At 45.8% G+C, this 17,598-nt stretch overlaps 1 protein-coding gene across 1 annotated transcript in view; it reads right to left on the reverse strand.

Annotated features, from left to right (window-relative positions):
- LOC147692405 (olfactomedin-4-like) overlaps nucleotides 1-16,356 on the reverse strand; it is a 79,729-nt gene extending 63,373 nt beyond the window's left edge. Inside the window, exon 1 of the mRNA XM_086936782.1 lies at nucleotides 16,294-16,356. Coding sequence (XP_086792908.1) covers nucleotides 16,294-16,338 — 45 coding nt within the window. The 5' untranslated portion in view covers nucleotides 16,339-16,356. The remainder of the gene's footprint in view (nucleotides 1-16,293) is intronic.
- Between the last annotated feature and the right edge of the window lie 1,242 nt (nucleotides 16,357-17,598).

Below are 17,598 nucleotides of genomic sequence, written 5' to 3' on the forward strand. Positions count from 1 at the left end.
TCGGTAAACGTTTCTTTTACTCCCTCTTTCAATGGGGGAACTGCTGTCAACACGACAACAAAAGGAGAAACCTCTGGTGGTAAATTAATAGACCTGAAACGTGCCTGCTTTGGCTTAGGCCCTTCAGGTTTATTTTGTGCAGAGGTTGGATTGGGTTTCCCTGCTACTTCTTTAGCTTGAATGGTTGTGGTGGCAATATTATCAACAACTGGGTGTTGGTTCGCCAGAACAGGGACATTCTCCTTTGGAATCGATACAGTTATTGGTTGGACCGAGTTGTTCACTGTTTGCGATTCAAGGGATATAACCGGGTTCCCAGGGGCTGCAGTACCTTGAACCTTAGTTGGTACGTCTTTGGGGGACTGGATGTTCGTTAAACATTCGGGGGCTAATTCTGTGGTCCCTTGTAACTGAACCTGCCCTTGTCCCTGCTTTTTTTGTGGCCATTTGGAGTGTATTAAGGAAGTAAGCCTATCCACTTTAGAAATTAAAGGTTTGATTTGTGCTGCTAAAGTGGCTTCAAGGTCTAGTTTTAAATCAGTAACCATGTTTTGTACCCAGCACGGAATACCTGAAGTCATTTGTGGAGTGGGGGAAATCAAATTGTGATTCCTAACTGGTGCTTTTGCTTTACTTTTGCCCTTCGATGTAACCTTAGGCGGGTTAGGAGCCCTTCTCCGGGGAACAGTGGGTACAGGGACTGTTACCGCATCATTAGACCCACTCAGACTCGGCTCCCCTTTGTCAAGTGACTGGCAGGTTTCTAGATCTGGTGTAACCTCCAGGTCTTCAAAGGACGGATCCGAGTCTGATGGGGCAACCGATAGATCAACAGTATTCGGTACAGTCGGAACACTGTTAGTAGGCATAGTTACGGGTAAGGAGCAATTATTCAAAGTCTGCACCGCAGGAGATTTAACCTTTGCCAAAGGGCCCAAGGATGAGCGCCTAGCATTTGCAAGGTCCATAGAGACTCTTTTTTCCAATAATACAATACTTTGGTCAATAGTCTCGTGCACGCGTGAAATAAAAAGATCAATAGGTCCAGTCACCTGGGCTACCGCCGTAGCTTTTTTCGCGCAACTTCGAGTTCTGTTGCGTATGGTCGACATTTATAGACGTTATGGTTGACAGGGGCGAAGACACAAGAGTTCTGGGCCAGGGCCGTCCTCTGCCGTCCTTGAACGGCCTTAAACGGCCCGCTCTTTGCCCGGTCTTCGCCCCGGTAGTCGCCCCGCGCGCGTCCCGCGTCGCGGTAGAACTGAAGCCAGTAATGAAGGGGAAGGCTGGGGGCGTGGCCGCCGGGGGAAGAGGCAGCAGCTGTGTGCAGCTGAGGCTGCTGGACCTCGCAGTCCCTCGGTAGGCTCCACGCACAAACTGTTGTTATAATCCTCAACCTGGGAGCGCGTTACTCACCACGGACTGTGGATCCGCTCACACCAGGGAGGACGGGGCAAAAGAGGCGGTGAGCGGCACCCGCGAAGCGGGTGTCGCGAACAGTTGATGTAGGTGGCTGGAAGCAGGAAAACACACAGCACAAGTCTGGCTCCTCACGAATAGCAGGTAAGCCCAGAAAGCGCCAGTGAACCAGGAACCCAGGCGGTGTTAAATGCGGAGGCTGGGGGCGTGGCCGCCGGGGGAAGAGGCAGCAGCTGTGTGCAGCTGAGGCTGCTGGACCTCGCAGTCCCTCGGTAGGCTCCACGCACAAACTGTTGTTATAATCCTCAACCTGGGAGCGCGTTACTCACCACGGACTGTGGATCCGCTCACACCAGGGAGGACGGGGCAAAAGAGGCAGTGAGCGGCACCCGCGAAGCGGGTGTCGCGAACAGTTGATGTAGGTGGCTGGAAGCAGGAAAACACACAGCACAAGTCTGGCTCCTCACGAATAGCAGGTAAGCCCAGAAAGCGCCAGTGAACCAGGAACCCAGGCGGTGTTAAATGCGGAGGCTGGGGGCGTGGCCGCCGGGGGAAGAGGCAGCAGCTGTGTGCAGCTGAGGCTGCTGGACCTCGCAGTCCCTCGGTAGGCTCCACGCACAAACTGTTGTTATAATCCTCAACCTGGGAGCGCGTTACTCACCACGGACTGTGGATCCGCTCACACCAGGGAGGACGGGGCAAAAGAGGCGGTGAGCGGCACCCGCGAAGCGGGTGTCGCGAACAGTTGATGTAGGTGGCTGGAAGCAGGAAAACACACAGCACAAGTCTGGCTCCTCACGAATAGCAGGTAAGCCCAGAAAGCGCCAACTCATTGGGGTTGGAATAATGTGTTTAGTAGAAGAAAAATAATTATTTTTCTTTTTCTTAGTGTCCCCTCACTCACCAGGGTTGCCCCACGGTGACATGCTTCATCATTGGCCGGTTCACCTACTCTCACGCCTCCGAACAACATTCGGTCCGGAGGCGTGAGAGTAGGTGAATCAGCCACTAGTATCCTGTAAACAAATTGATGGGATACAACCCTCCGAGTCCATGGGGCAAAGTTAGGCCCTGCTACATATACAACGTGATTATTTTTTTACATAGGTACTGGATGCATGCTTTATTCCCTTGCAGCATTAATTTGATTTATTTACTATTTTTTTCATTATTAGCTCATTTGGGCATTATTAGGAGTGGCAAACACAGGGCTGGTCCCTGTGTAGTCCTGAGGAAGAGCTTGGGGGACGCTCGAAACATGTTGACAGATAGAAACTAATAGGTACACCTAAACTCATTGTTCTTTAAGCACCCTATTTATTCTACCCCGTTTTTAGTTCTACCACCTAGGAGCAAGAATAAATCATTTATAGCTTATTAAGCAGGTATTTTTAATCACTTACACATATCCCACTCCACCACATCACAGTTCTTGCACCAGACATAGTCTAATTTACGTAGTTCGCAAGTCGTAGCACGCCCCAGCCCGTAGAGGACTGGGATGGCCCCAATGATGAAGCATGTCACCGTGGGGCAACCCTGGTGAGTGAGGGGACACTAAGAAAAAGAACAATTTTTCCTTTTCTTCTACTAAACACATTATTCCAACCTCAATGAGTGTTGTGAATATGACTATAGTAACATAGCTAGGCTCTTGATCTCTGGTTCAGAGGTTTTCATGACTTGTATAAACTATGGAGGGTGAGCCTTAGCATTTTCCCTCTATCTCTCCTTGTTTTCTGATAACTGGTGGTGCTATGCCATTCTCCATATTTACAAAGCAGCACTAAGCCACTTTGAGTGGCTTAATACCACCATGTAATACCACCCCTTTACACGCATCACTTTGTGTGAAAGGGGCGTGAAATGGGTGGTGCTGGGCGCTCCACTGCAACACCCATTGCATTTTGACACTACCACAGATGTACAAGGATGTTCATATCTGAGGCAGCACCAAAAACAAATGCCATGCAACAGCAGGCATTAGAATGGCGCAACCAGGAGAACTATTTTTATTTCTCCTTGTTTTTGCTTTTTCTATGTCTGCTACATGCTGCAGCACACATAGAAAGAGCAACCCGCCATTAATCTTTGTTTATGTGCAGGAAGGTGTCCCTTCCTGCACATAAACAATCATAAAATGATGACGATTTGCTACTTCTATGTGTGCTGCAGAATGCAGCACACACAAAAGTAATAAATCCCCATTATTGATTGTTTATGTGCAGGAAGGGACCCGTCAGAAGAACAAAGAGGGTCCCTGACTAGACTGGATAGATTTGGAGAAGAAAGCAGGGAAAATCACAATGTTAAACACAAACAAAAACGTCTCCAAAACACTTCATATACTAGAATGCAGTATGTCTCTAATATTCAAAAGGCCATGAACCAGACCAGTGTTTTTTTTTATTTATTTATCTAACATTCAAAAATATATAAATAATGTATACATCTTTTTTAATATGTACATCATTATTTTGTTAAACATGGCAAATAGTACATTTAATAGAATGGTTGTATATATTCAATTGGTGAGCACCCACAAGTAAATGACAATAATACACATACATACAAAGCATATGATATATCACAGTGCAAAAATAACAAAATCAACATTACTCAAAAGACTAAACAAAACAATTATACAGGACAAAAAAACATTTAGCATACAGAAAAAACAAGGACATGGTGAAATAAGCGGTGTAATATCTCTGCCTTGATCCCAATGACTGGTAACCTTTGCACAAACACTTAATAACATTCTGACCTCTTAAAGACGGTGGGGGTTTCCCTGGAAGAAACCCATTTTAACTGTGTTATACCATTTTAACAAAGGAAGAGTCTAATCTTTTTTAACCCCTTAAGTGCTGCTGACGGCCAATGGTCGTCAGCAGCGCTACCTCCCAGTGCTGCGCACGACCATTGAACGTCCATTCAGCACTAGTTCTAATGGACAGCGCAGCACTGGGGAGGAATGTGTAATAGCAGCTATGAGGTTAGTAGCATATATTTTTGTATCATAATATTGACATGTGGAAATTGTAATGATTTTAATTAATTATGCAATAAACCTCTTTGACTTTGAAAACAATTATACAGGACAAAAAAACATTTAGCATACAGAAAAAACATCAACATGAGTGAAAATGATTGCTCTGATGTATATGGTGTGATAAGTACTATATTTAATAAACAGAAATGCGCCAACGGGCGTTTCGGAAGTAAACAGTAGATGGAATGAACCTTCATCAGGGCACTGTCTGTCTGGATAAGTTCAGTGGCAGGAGGCCATCCACTCAAGGTATAATCACACTGAGCTGAAGACTATACAAGGGGCTCACAAGGTTCACAACCACTGGTCTGGAAACAGAAGGCAAAAATGAGAATTACATACTACAACTAAAGTAGGCAAGACTGAGCCAGAAAAAAGAAGAGTAAAGCAGTGATTTTAGAAAAATAGTATAGCAGTGCTTATATAAAGTAGGCCAAGTGAAGCAGGTTACCACCATTGGGGGGAAAAACCCAAGAGCAAGACAAAGATACACCCAAAGAACAGTGTGCTTGAGTGGAAGACCACATGTAAAGAGATCAAATTAGCAGCATGAGATTAACAGAAATAATAAACCTACTGTGAATAGGAGTTCACTGGGATGGAAGAACACTGTGCCAGAAACAAATTATTGGCGTGGCACCCACACCTCAAATGTGTATAACGAGAGTGCCACCAGAACTATAAAACGTCTGGATAAGACAAAAACATAAAAACGTAAATGAATGGACTAAGGTGAAGACCAAGGGCGAAAGGACTTAATGAAGGTCACCTGCCTAGTCATACTGTGGGAAAACAAAGAGCAACATGGCTCAAAAAGCCGATATACTGGACCAGGCGAGAATGGCCCAAACAGATATGATAAATTGAGGCTGAGTTTAGGAAGGTGTGCAAAGAATAAAAGACACAACCGTTGGTATGATGGACAGCAAAATGAAAAAAAAAAGCAGTGACATGCACTGACTACGGCCAGGTTTACCTGGGTCTGGAGTCTTGACGAAACATGAAACTCCTCCTGGCCTAAAAGGAGCCTTGTGCACTGGTTCTGCTGACGGCGGACTTAAATGCACGGAGTGCACGAAAGACGCTAGCCCGTGCTCGACAGATGCGTTGCAGCTGAAACTCGAGTCACACGTCTAGGAAAGCACTCATTCCCTGCAACGCAGGCTCCCTTGCACTATGGTTCAAGGGTGCCTGCATTGGGGCTAGGGAGCTAATTTTATGCTAGGGAAAACACAGGGGTGCGCCATAGTGTTGTAAATACGGAGCATCCCTGCATTTTAGAAATGTCAGAGTGTGGCCATACTCAAATCCTGTGCAGTTATGCGCTCTGATATTTCCTTGTAAATTTGCCCCTGAGTGTCGCTGTTTTGATTATGCAATGAGAAGCATCACTCATTTAAATTGTTCTCAAGTTCAATAGACCATGTGAAAGGAGCATGTGCAGCATACGTTATGCAGGGTGTTCTGGGTGGGTGCTGCTAATGGATAGCAAATAGGGGTAGGAAGGAGGCAGATGTGTGCCTTTGTATATTTATTTTCTTTTTTTTTTTCAACAGAAGGAGTGAAGGTTTGAACTAGAGTTCTTAAGGCCACCTAGAAAATAGAGTTCCCTGGGCAGATTCACTCTGTAGCTCAGATGTTGGGAGTCCCATACTCGACAGCTCGGGGTAAGGTGGATGCCCCCCTCCAAGAAACTGGAAATGGATGAGGCAGACCCGGAAGTAAAGTACCTCAGGTGGGCTCCATCCAACATTCATTGAGTATGTGTATCACATAAGATAGTGGTGTCTCTATTGGTCTAGCTCAGGTGAGAGTGCAATCCAGTTTTACATACAGGACTGAGACCATGAAGCGAGTAGATAAGATAACAGTCCGTTTCCATAGTGCGTCACTCGTACAGTGGAAGGGATCCTACACTATACCTGTTTTCTCCCATAAACTCCAGGACTCAATTTGGCTTGGGTTAGGATGTAGCACGTTTGCTTCATACCTAGCAAGAGATACATGTTCAGTAATGTAAAAATCGCATCAACGAAGCAGATCCTACACCACACAAAATGTTATCAATAAAATTGCCCACATTTATGATATACATTCCCTTTTCAAGGCCAGGCTGTTGGTGAGTCCCAGGCAACATGGCATAAAAAGATAAGATACGTGTAAGAATAATTCATAAATATGTCAGTTTTATGTTTCCAGAGGGACCTCATACCGTCTAATCCCTGCCAGGGCACCTTGTGACATTTTAGCCCTTGCCCTAAACTTCTGGGATAGCTGAGGTAGATATAGAAGTGATAAGTGAAGGACCACCAGCAGGTCAACACCCACTACCAACGAGCCTGATCCCCTAGGTAACCTTTCCTGATGAGAACCGGCGAGCGTCGGGTTTGGTACCCCATAATCATATTGTCATTTTTGGCAAATTCTGGTCCTTCTATTCGATGGGATGGTATGTCTTCCTTTGCTCCCTGTTTCACAACTCCTGTGGGGACAAAGTGGGTGTTTGGTGGTGAGCATCCCTCCTTATATGTCCCTGTCCCTGTAGAGGTGGGGAACATCGGCATAGCCCACTCTTTATTGGGGCATCGGATACACACACAACAAGACACTATGGCAGTTCTGTGCTGGAATTGTGAGCGATTTCATGCTCCTTTATTCATCTCCTCATAGCCGAGCCCGGCCCCTGGGGTGTGTGTTAATACAATGTATGGCAGTGGCTGGCTGGCTCACTACATCCCTCATAACCTTGAAAGGAAAAGAATTGCAAAGTCTCAAAACTAAAACGTAAAATGTAATGCCAATACACAAGAATAACAGTTTACAAAGTTCTGCATTTCGGATACTCGTTTTGAGCTTCTTCTCCCTTGGCAGATGACGTTTCATAGTCTTTGGTTCGGTCTCGGGTTTTGTCTCAGAGAGTAAGGTTGACCCAGCTGGAGACCGGGCACCTCCTCATGGTGCAGCAAGCTTTCAGGAGTAGTTCTCTCTTCCTGACCAGATGCCTGCTGACAATTCCACTCACAGTTGTGTGCCTCCCCACCCATTAGCCTCAAGTTCTTGGTTAACCATGCTTGGACTTTCTGATCTCATCTCTTGCCCCAGATGTCACCTGACTCCGGCATTCTCGTGGTCTTCCTGAACGATGAGGCATTTCGTGATACTGTCACTTCACCCCTCTTGATTGTGGTTCCTTTAATTCCGACTACCTGCCACATTCTCTTTCAAATCCAGGATCTTGGCCTTTTATCACTAATTTATTTCCCAGTCGTATCTCGAAATCCTTGGCATTCCTTCTTTTGCTGGCTCAATTATTGGTTGCCTTTCTTTTGCTCTGCACTGTGTCCTGGTTAGGAGTCCCAGGTACCCACTTGGAGCTAACTGGCACTATGTCCCTCACCAATCTCTTCATGATTAGTTTAAACTGTGCACATCCTATAGTAGAAATGTGGCGTTTGTCAATAGTCTCTCAGAAATTGTTGTAGGCACATGTCCTAATCCACTCCTTGATCCACACCTTTTCTCAAAGATTTGTTTGCTGTCCTCATAAATCTTTCCACTTCCCCATTTGCCTGGGGCCACTGGGGAGTGATTTTTCTGTGTCGAATGTTGAGATGATGTAGATATTCTGAGAATTCCAGACCCTGAAATGGTGGCCCATTATCAGTTTTCACCTCTTCTGGCAGTCCCACTCCCAGCATCGCAAACATCTTTTCTTAAGCAGTCCTTACTCACTCAATAGCCGTGTACCGGATGAGCTCAACTGCAAGAAACTTGGCAGTGCTATCTATCATTATCAGAGTTAGTCTTCCATCTGGAAAACTCTAGAGGTCCATGTTTACCTTGAACCAAGGCGTGTCACAGGGCTCCTCAGTGATGATTGGGGTTACTGCTGCTTCTGCTCCTGTGATTGTATAGGAGTGGCATCCCGCAAGATTTCTATCCATCCTTGGAAACCAAACTTCCGACCGTAGCTATGCCCTGGTCTTTGCTAGCCCCTGATGTCCTTGATGGGCAAGTTCCACTGTAGTCTCCCCAAATTCCTCGGTACTGCAATGTGTTGCCCCCTCAATAGGAGTCCTTCCGAGCTCTCGCTCAGTTCATCAGGGCGTCGCCACAGGGTCATTCGAATTTCTCACTCCTCATCGAGGAGCCCACTCACCCCTTTCAAGAAATCCTTCCACGATGAGCCTTTAGCACCTCCTTCACCCTACTTATGCAGCTATCTTATTGAGTTGCTTCCACCAGCTCTGCTATGGACAGGGCTCGGGGCAGGCACTCTTGTGTCAAGCGGTATGAAATCTTCAGCTCCTCAATCCATTTCTTTCTGCACCCATTTATGAACCCTTGAATCTTCAGCCAGCGGGTGTCTTGAAAGGTAATCACCGAATGGTTTAGCCCTTGCCTATAGGCAATATAGAAGTTGTACTGTTGCAGTTGTACCACCCATGTTTCAATTTGGGGCGGTCCATTCTGTGCTGATCCACTGAACAATGGTACTAGGGGTTTGTAATCCGTGATCAGGCAAAATTTGTGTCCGCACAGAGAGATGTAAAAGTGCTGACAAGATGGCGAGAGCCTCTCTTTCGATCTGGGCATGCAAGGTTTCCACCACTGTCAGTGCTCGGCTGGCATATGCGATGGGCATCCACTCTCCTCCTTCACTTTGCTGTAGAAGGACAGCCCCTCAGCCACACCGGACTGGCGTCTCTGAGGAGTTCTGTCATACCTCCCCTTTTGAAGTAAGCCGCAGTAGCTCCTAGAAGCAGTGCTCCTTTCACTTCCTTGAATGCCTGGGCAGTCTCACTCGTCCACTCCTGGTGTGTCTTTCTTGGTCAATGCCCGCAGTCACCCCAAAACAGCCACCAACTGGGGAATGAACCTCCCACAGTAGTTGACCATTCCTAAGAAATTGCGCATTTCTGTCAGGTTCTGGGGAATTGGAGCTGCCCAAATGGCTTCAACCTTGGCAGGGTCGACCTGAAGGCCCTCCTTTGGGAAACGATATCCAAAGAACCCTACTTCGTTGGTGTAGAATGAGCATTTTCTCTAGTGGAGCGTGAGCCCTTGGTCAAAGAGTCACTGTTATGTGGCCCTCAACCTGGCATGATGCTCCTCCAAGGTGTCCCAAAAGATTAGCACGTCATCACTGACATTGATTACTCTCACTAGTACTGACAGCGCTTCTCTTATAGCGTCGTGGAATACCTCTGCTGTGGAGGACACCCCAAAGCTGAGTCTCTTGAAACCTCCTCAAACCCACCTGCGTGGAAAAGGTGGCTGTGTATCAACTGGCCTCGTTAATGAGCAGTTGATGGTACCTCGAGTTGAGGTCCACCTTTGAAAAATACTTGTCCCCTTTAAAGTTTGTCACAATCTCATCAATGGTCAGGGTGATGTGCCTCTCTCTTTTTATCACCCTGTTCGTCAGGAGGATGTCCACACAAAACTTTATAGCCCCTGGCTGCTTTGGTTTTGGGGCTATAACCAAAGGAGACACCCAGGAGGTCTGTCCCAATTCCTTTTCAATCACTCCGTCTCTCTCTAGTCGGTCCAGCTCTGGTTCGACCAGGGGCCTCAGATAAAATGGCATTCATCGATGGCTCAATGCCACTGGCTCACTGTTTTATCAATATGTAACTTCACTTGGACCCCCTTGAGAGATCCTAATCCTTCAAATAACTGTGGGAATTCTTCCATAATGTCCTTCGCATGAGACAGGTGTACTTGCTTGGCGGACAGCACTAGCCCTAAGTCCTCGGCTGTGTGACAACCTATCAAGATGCCTGGACTCTCCTGCATGACGTAGAATTTTGTTCGCAGTCCCTTTATTCCATGGCTCGCTTCCACCTCTATGACTCCTTGGAGAGGTATGGGAGTAGCACCTCTATAGTTGCATATCTTTGCTTTGGTCTTTATCAATGGTAGACGCGGTTCCTGTTGCAGATACTGCTCTGCATCTAAGATGTTTACTGACGCCCCTGTGTCAATAGGAGCTTTTATTGGTACACCACCCATGTTCACTCTACACATGGGTAGGAGTCTCCTCTTTTGGCTGTCGCATCCTTTTTTTTTTGTAAACAGATTTTATTGAGCATTTCTTATATAAATTCACATGTTTTCAGTTGTATAGTATATTCTTTCAGTTAGTATAGTTCAGCGATACATTCTTCTGTCATATCTTTTATCCATTCATATAGTACATCTTGCACATCTCACACTATTTAGCTAGTTACTATACTATTACTTGCTTAAGCACTACCGTTAGGTAGGCTCTGATCGGCTTGTAACAAATTGTTTATATGCCACTAGTTCCTACTTGGTCAACAGTTCTTCATGCATATATGACTAATGATAACAACCAAACTCCCAGTCCTCTCCCCACCCTCCCCTTAGGTGCACCTGAATGTAGCACATTTCCATCATTGTTACCCTATTTATTTACACTTTGCAGTGTTTAAGTCTATGCTGCCCACCCTGCCATGTGATCATCCTCGACCTCTCTCCTCCCCATGCTCATTACTTCTTTGTTGTCTGCATTCATTGCTTGCTTTAATAGTGTCACTAACTTCTCCCATGCTCTTGCTACCTCCAGAGGGCCCTTGCCTCACCTGGCTTCTCTCAGTCTCACTGCTCCCTCTAATGTAGCCCATTTTGTGAATTCTTTGTTCAATCTCCCTGTCGAAGGTCCCCTCTGGAATTTCCAGTTCATGGGGATCTCCCTTTTGGCCATCACGAGTGCCAAGTCCTGAAACTGACTTGTGACTATAACTTTGGATGTGTGCGGGAACCTGTGTAACCTTCCTGTCAATAACACCAGACCACTATGTCCGGCAGCAGCAAAAACCAGGAGTTGGAAAAACTTCACAGTGGAAGCTTTTCAGCAACATTTTAAATACTCTAATACTACAAAAACTAGTATCAACGATGAAATAGATCAACTCCAGAACCATATCAGGGACGCACTGGAACATTGTTCAGTGCTACGCTCCAATAACAAACCCAGACAAACTATGTCAGAAAAGTGGTATGGGCCAGAACTAAAGTTACTAAAAAGGAAATGTACATCACTTGAACATAAATGGAGACTTACAAAAACACAAGACGCCAGATTGTCATATAAGAAAGAACTTATATGTTATAATAAAGCCATTAGAAAAACAAAAAAGGAATATTTCTCTCGTAGAATAACAGAAAATAAAAACTCGTCCAAAGAACTATTTAAAATAGTCAAAGAACTATGCAGTCCTACAAGCCTCTCATCGAATTTGACTCCCTCACAAGCAGTCTGCGATAAAATTAATGACTTTTTTTGTGAAAAAATAGATAAAATTTACTCTTCATTCTCTCATGCTAATCCGGAATGCTTAGAGACTTCCGAGTCATCCACCCCCCAGATCAGCTGCTCCAGCTTTGGCCCGTTCTCAGAAGAAGAAGTCGGGAAAGTTATGCTTGAAACAAAATCAGGCTCCCCGCTGGACCCATGTCCATATCATATTTTTTCGCAATTAGCTCCAATAATATGCCCAGCAGTAACACAAGCATTGAACCACTGGCTAGAATCCGCCAAATTTCAAACTAACTGGAAGAACGCCATAGTTACTCCATTACTAAAAAAAGCAGGCTCAGACATCGATAATCCTGCCAACTACCGACCCATATCCCAACTGCCCTATCTATCGAAAGTGCTAGAAAAACTGGTTAACAGGCAACTATCCACTTTTCTGGAAACGAACAACTTATTAGACATCTCCCAAACGGGTTTCAGGGTCAACAACAGCACGGAGACAACACTCTTGCCCGTGCTGGATAATATCAGAATGCAGGTAGACCGGGGGAAAACAGTTGCCTTGATACTATTAGATCTCTCGGCGGCATTTGATACCGTACCACACAATTTGCTATTAAGAACTCTTGCAGCAAAAGGTATCAGGGATAGAGCACTAGGTTGGTTGCAATCATTCCTATCGGAAAGAACGCAATCAGTGCGCATGCGTAACTTCTCCTCCCCTCATCGGAACATCAAATATGGGGTCCCACAGGGGGCCTCATTGAGCCCAACGTTGTTTAACGTATTTGTGTCTTCCCTCGCAGCGATAGAAAGAAAGTGGGGTGTCGAAATCTGTTCTTACGCAGATGACACCCAACTAACCGTAATCCTGGATGAGGATGATGACCCCAAGGGCAGGCTTTTAAACTACCTCACCGAATTGTCTGACTGGATGTATAGCCACTGTCTAAAACTGAACGCAGACAAATCAGAGATTTTACTTTTTGGGGGACATACTCAGCTGTGGAATAACAGCTGGTGGCCAGCATCCCTGGGAACCGCCCCTAAACCCGATACTGACAGCAAGGAACCTGGGAGTGACGATCGATAATACCCTATCCATGAAGTCTCATGTGTCTACAATCTGCGGCAAAGGTTTCGCCTTGTTAAAAATGCTCAGAATAGTCTTCCCCTGGATTCCCATTGAGTGCAGAAGGATCCTGGTTCAGTCATTACTGATGAGCCGGCTGGACTACGGAAACTCACTGTTTGTAGGGATGGCAGACTATCTCTTCGCCAAACTACAAATAGTGCAAAATGCGGCAGCTAAGGCAATCTGTAATAAAAACAACTTGACTCCACCAAGAGCTGCCTAAGAGAACTTCATTGGTTGCCAATGAGGCAGAGAGCAACCTTCAAAATGCTGTGTATAACACACAGAGCACTGCATAAAACAGGCCCACTTATCCTAAGAAATAGGATTAAGTTTTATGCACCAACCATAAATCTTCGCTCTCAATCCACAGCAAGAGCAAGTACTACTCTTGTGAAAAGAGCCAGGATGGGAGAACGAGCCTTCTCTCACATAGCCGCAACCAAATGGAATGAGTTGCCCGTGGCTCTCAGACTTACGGATTGTCATCTATCATTTAGAAAACAATTGAAAACCTTCCTTTTTCACAAACCAGATTAACTTGTAGGACTCAGGTCTACCCACCACTCACCATAACCAGTGCAGCACCGTGATATCCTACGCAGGATGATTGTTCGCGCTCTATAAGAAATACAATACAATACAATACAATACAATACAATATCCTGGTGTGGCTTGGACCTCTTTCTCGGTAATTCCCGCTATTGTTGTGGTCACCTCCCTCCAGAAAGATCCCACCTCGGGCAGTCCCAAAACATATCTAGGTATGTTGCGTCAGTCTCCCGCATCTTGGACAATGGGCCGCTCCCATCCCAAAGTATTTATTGATACGTACTGGTGTGAGGTAGGCTCTGTGTAAAAATATATTAATTGGAATCGAGCGTTCCTAGTGTCCTTTGTTGTTCTCTCCACAAGTGTGTCCTCAATATTTATGGCGAGGTCTCCCCCCCAGTTTTCTCTCAGTCTGGTGATGGCAGGTAGGGTGTCATTTCTGAGCCGTCAATAAAGTCAGGCCACCACTTTAAAAGTCCCAGAGGCCGCCACCACAAGTTTGCAGCTTCCCGATGTGGAAGGTTCAGAGAGCCCCCCTCCCCAATGCTTTTGTATCACTGTCGTAAGGACTGTGTATAGTAAGAAATGGCCTCTAGGTATATCATATTGTTCTCTGATGTCCTGAAATAGGAGTAAGGTTTCATCCTCATATAACGTTCTAATGGTGGTCACCCCTGACTCTGCCCAGGCTTCCAAACCTCTCCAGTTCCCTCTGTGGTAAGTCCCATGCAGATGGCAATCAGACTCTCCAGGGCATATGGTTTTTCAGTTTTAGCACTCTGGTGAGTTCTAATCCAGCACTTGTATATTACCTTGACTTCGTTATTTTCATCTCCTCTGGGGAGAGGCAGACAGAGCACTATATTGGACAGTGTCGTCACACTAGGGACTGCATCATGGGGTTGGTCTATCCCCCTCACAGTCCCTGCCACCCATTTCGTGAGCCACTGCAGTTCTGCTGCAATGCAATAATATTCGAAATCTGGAAGTGCAAGGCCCCCTGCACTTTTTGGTCTCCTTAACATACTCCATGCTACTCTACGTCTACCTGAACCCCATATAAAGGTGATCACTAGCGACCTAAGATAATCCTGCTGGAATCTAGACCAGCAGCGCTCCAAATGGATACAACATTTGCGTGAGTGTCACCATTTTCAACAAAGATATCCTCCCCATGACCGTTAGGGTTAGAGTGCCCCAAATGGCAGATGAAGCTTTCGTTCCCCTGATTTCCTTGGCAATATTCCCTTCTAGTAAGTCCGCTCACTCATGACAAATAGTCACTTCCACTTCCAGTTGTAGCCACTCACGCTTTGCTTTTGTGGTAAAAACGCTTGATTCCGCCAAATAACTTTGAGACCCGATACTCTAGCTAATGTGGCTAACAGATCTCTTGCCCCCTCTAATTCTGAACCTGTGTCTCAGAGAAACAACAATAAGTCATCTGCCTCTATCCCACTGTAATGGAGCCCAGTTCCGGGACTGGAGGCCAGAGGTTCCATGGATAGAGCAAACAGTAGTGGGGATGGTGGGCAGCCCTGCCGGGTACCCTTCCTCACTTGATAGGCCTCAGAGATCACATCCCCCGTTTTGACTCTAGCAGTGGAGTCTGTGTACAACAAAGATGTCCATTTTACAAATTCTGAGCCTAATCCAAATCTCTCTATCACCCTAAAAAGATATTGCCATTCTAGGCTATCAAAGGCTTTTTCGATGCTGATCGCAAACACAGTAGCCTCCTCTCTATTATAGGTCTCAGACTTAACAACACACATCAACCTTCATATATCTATTGCGGCGTTACGTGTTGGGATGAACCCAGCTTGGTCTATGTTTATGAGGTCCACCATGTAGGGAAGTAGCCTCGTAGCTAGAATTTTACTTAAGACTTTATAATTTATAGGAGGCAGCAGTCACACACAACAGGCTGTCTGTGAATGAAGGAGAGAGGCACAAGGGGCGACAGCCAAACGCTGCTGCAGGAGACAACCAGCTTGCGATGCAGGCGGTGTCATTCAGGAATGGACAGCAGGGCTCAGGGCAAAGTCACACACTGCAGGCAGTGAGGGCAGGGTAGATGAGGTCTCAGCCAGACAGAAAAAGCAGGACGCAAGACGTGGTAGTCACACTGCAGGCTTTGAGACTAGGCCTGGGATACAGGAAGTGGCAGTCAAGCATGGTCAGCAGTGTGAGAAGAACTCAGGAGGTGGTAATCATACCCAGCATGATATAAAGGAGCAACTCTGGGAAACCCCTCTGCACACTGGTTTCCGAACAGCAAAGACACACTGGAGTGGATGCTTGCTTTTACCCAGGAGGGGAGGATCATAGAGTGCATACTGATACAGGAGCGCTCTAGTTGGTCTCTGCTTGTGCCCCTGGGGCACTGTAAAGTGCACACTATGAAGAAGTACAAAAGACACACATCGCACGCTGAAAATGGAAAGGCAAGGATTGCGTGCGCGTTGCTGCACCTTCCAGAGTCAATCCTCCAGGGGAGTCAACTTTTAAAAAAGATGTGACATGCATCATTCATTACCCATTTGTAGGCTAGGATTTTTAGTTGATACAAGACCAATCTAGAATGTGTAAGGAGTCAGACTCCACAAAGCACATACAACAGATGACCTAACAGGTCAATCGCTGTATAGGGTCGACCATAAAAACTGTCGCGGATGAGATACGTAGGCATGAGAAATGAAAAATGGTAACTCTGGAAAGTGCATTCAAATGATCGGTCCAATCAAACATATGGTACCTGGGTGAACATGAAAAGAGCTGAGAAAGGTGTAATACCTTGGGGTAACGCACGTGAAGGTGTACAGCACCACTAGTTTAAGTAATACTCACAGCAAGTCTTTGAAGGAGGAACACGATGAGAAGGTATAGCAGCATCTTGCTAACTGCCCTCTGATTCGCTCTGCCCGGCTGTATACATCACTTGCCCTTTTATAGCCCTCTCTGTCCAGGGTGAGATGAGCTAAAATATCCCCCTTGAGACAGAAAAAACTAGCTCTATTGTTTAACTCTCGTGCCAACACAGGTTAGGATATCCCCCTTCCTGTAAAAGAGATAAAGCAGCTATGCACTGAGGGGATCAGCCCTGTGGCATTTGTAGAGGGATTGCATGTCCTCAATCAAAGCCTCTCTCTCCTTCCACACCTACTCTCTTCTGTGAAAATTGGTGACGGAATTACAAGATGCTGGAATTTCCCCCAGGACATAAGTGTGTTGTTACATTATTCATTGCAATGTTCTAAACACGCAAGAGCACATTTACAGGCTTAAATGCCAACAGTGACTGTTGGTAAACCTTGCGGAAAATGAAGCACAAATAGGCACTGTTTATGGTACGGCATGGAAAGCAAGCGTTGGGCATATTTATTAAGGTTTTGTGTTGCCCTTGCTCCACGCAAGGGGGCATAATGGCAATGCAAAACATAAGTGATATTTATCAAGCCATACAAGGCCACCTTGTGTGACACAAGTACAAATCGCTGTCTTGTGTTACTCTGACTCAGGGAGGCATTCTATGGGTGAAGCGTGTGTGTTACCACGCATCCCCCAGAGGATTTTGGTGCACTCCTTGCACTCCTAGATTAATAATTATTGGTAGACCTGGGAATCAAAATGTTAAGTATCCCTATATGAGGGGTAACAAGTAGAAATATCTTTATTGTTCCTCTTTTACGTGTGCTGCATGCATTCTACAGCACACATAGAGAGAGGAAAATGCCTCTCAGAGTTGTATTTGTGCACGAAGATATCCCTTACCACACAAAAACAACCATGCCTACAATGCACTTGCACCATAATGCAAGGATGTCTGTGTTGGCACTAGGCAGCCAAAAGTGCGCCAGCGGTAGGAAAGGACAGGAACGCACCTTATAATGTTAAATACTGCCCATTCCTGGCCTTATCCCTTTCACACATCTCAGAAAGATGGCTTGCTGCATTGGGATGCATGAAAAAAGGATAATTGTGGGCCAGGATTTCTAGCCTGGGCTTGGGTAGAAGAGCACCTGCACATTGGGTTTCTTTTTACGTTTCTCATCACACACATTGACCCGCTGCTGCAACAACTAAGTGCCTAGGTCAGCAGAGCTTTCAAGTTTCTTAAATCTGTACTTGATCAACTCATTCAGTACAGGTTTT

Source organism: Lissotriton vulgaris, chromosome 9 (assembly GCF_964263255.1).
Source record: "Lissotriton vulgaris chromosome 9, aLisVul1.2, whole genome shotgun sequence".
Taxonomy (NCBI): Eukaryota; Metazoa; Chordata; class Amphibia; order Caudata; family Salamandridae; genus Lissotriton; species Lissotriton vulgaris.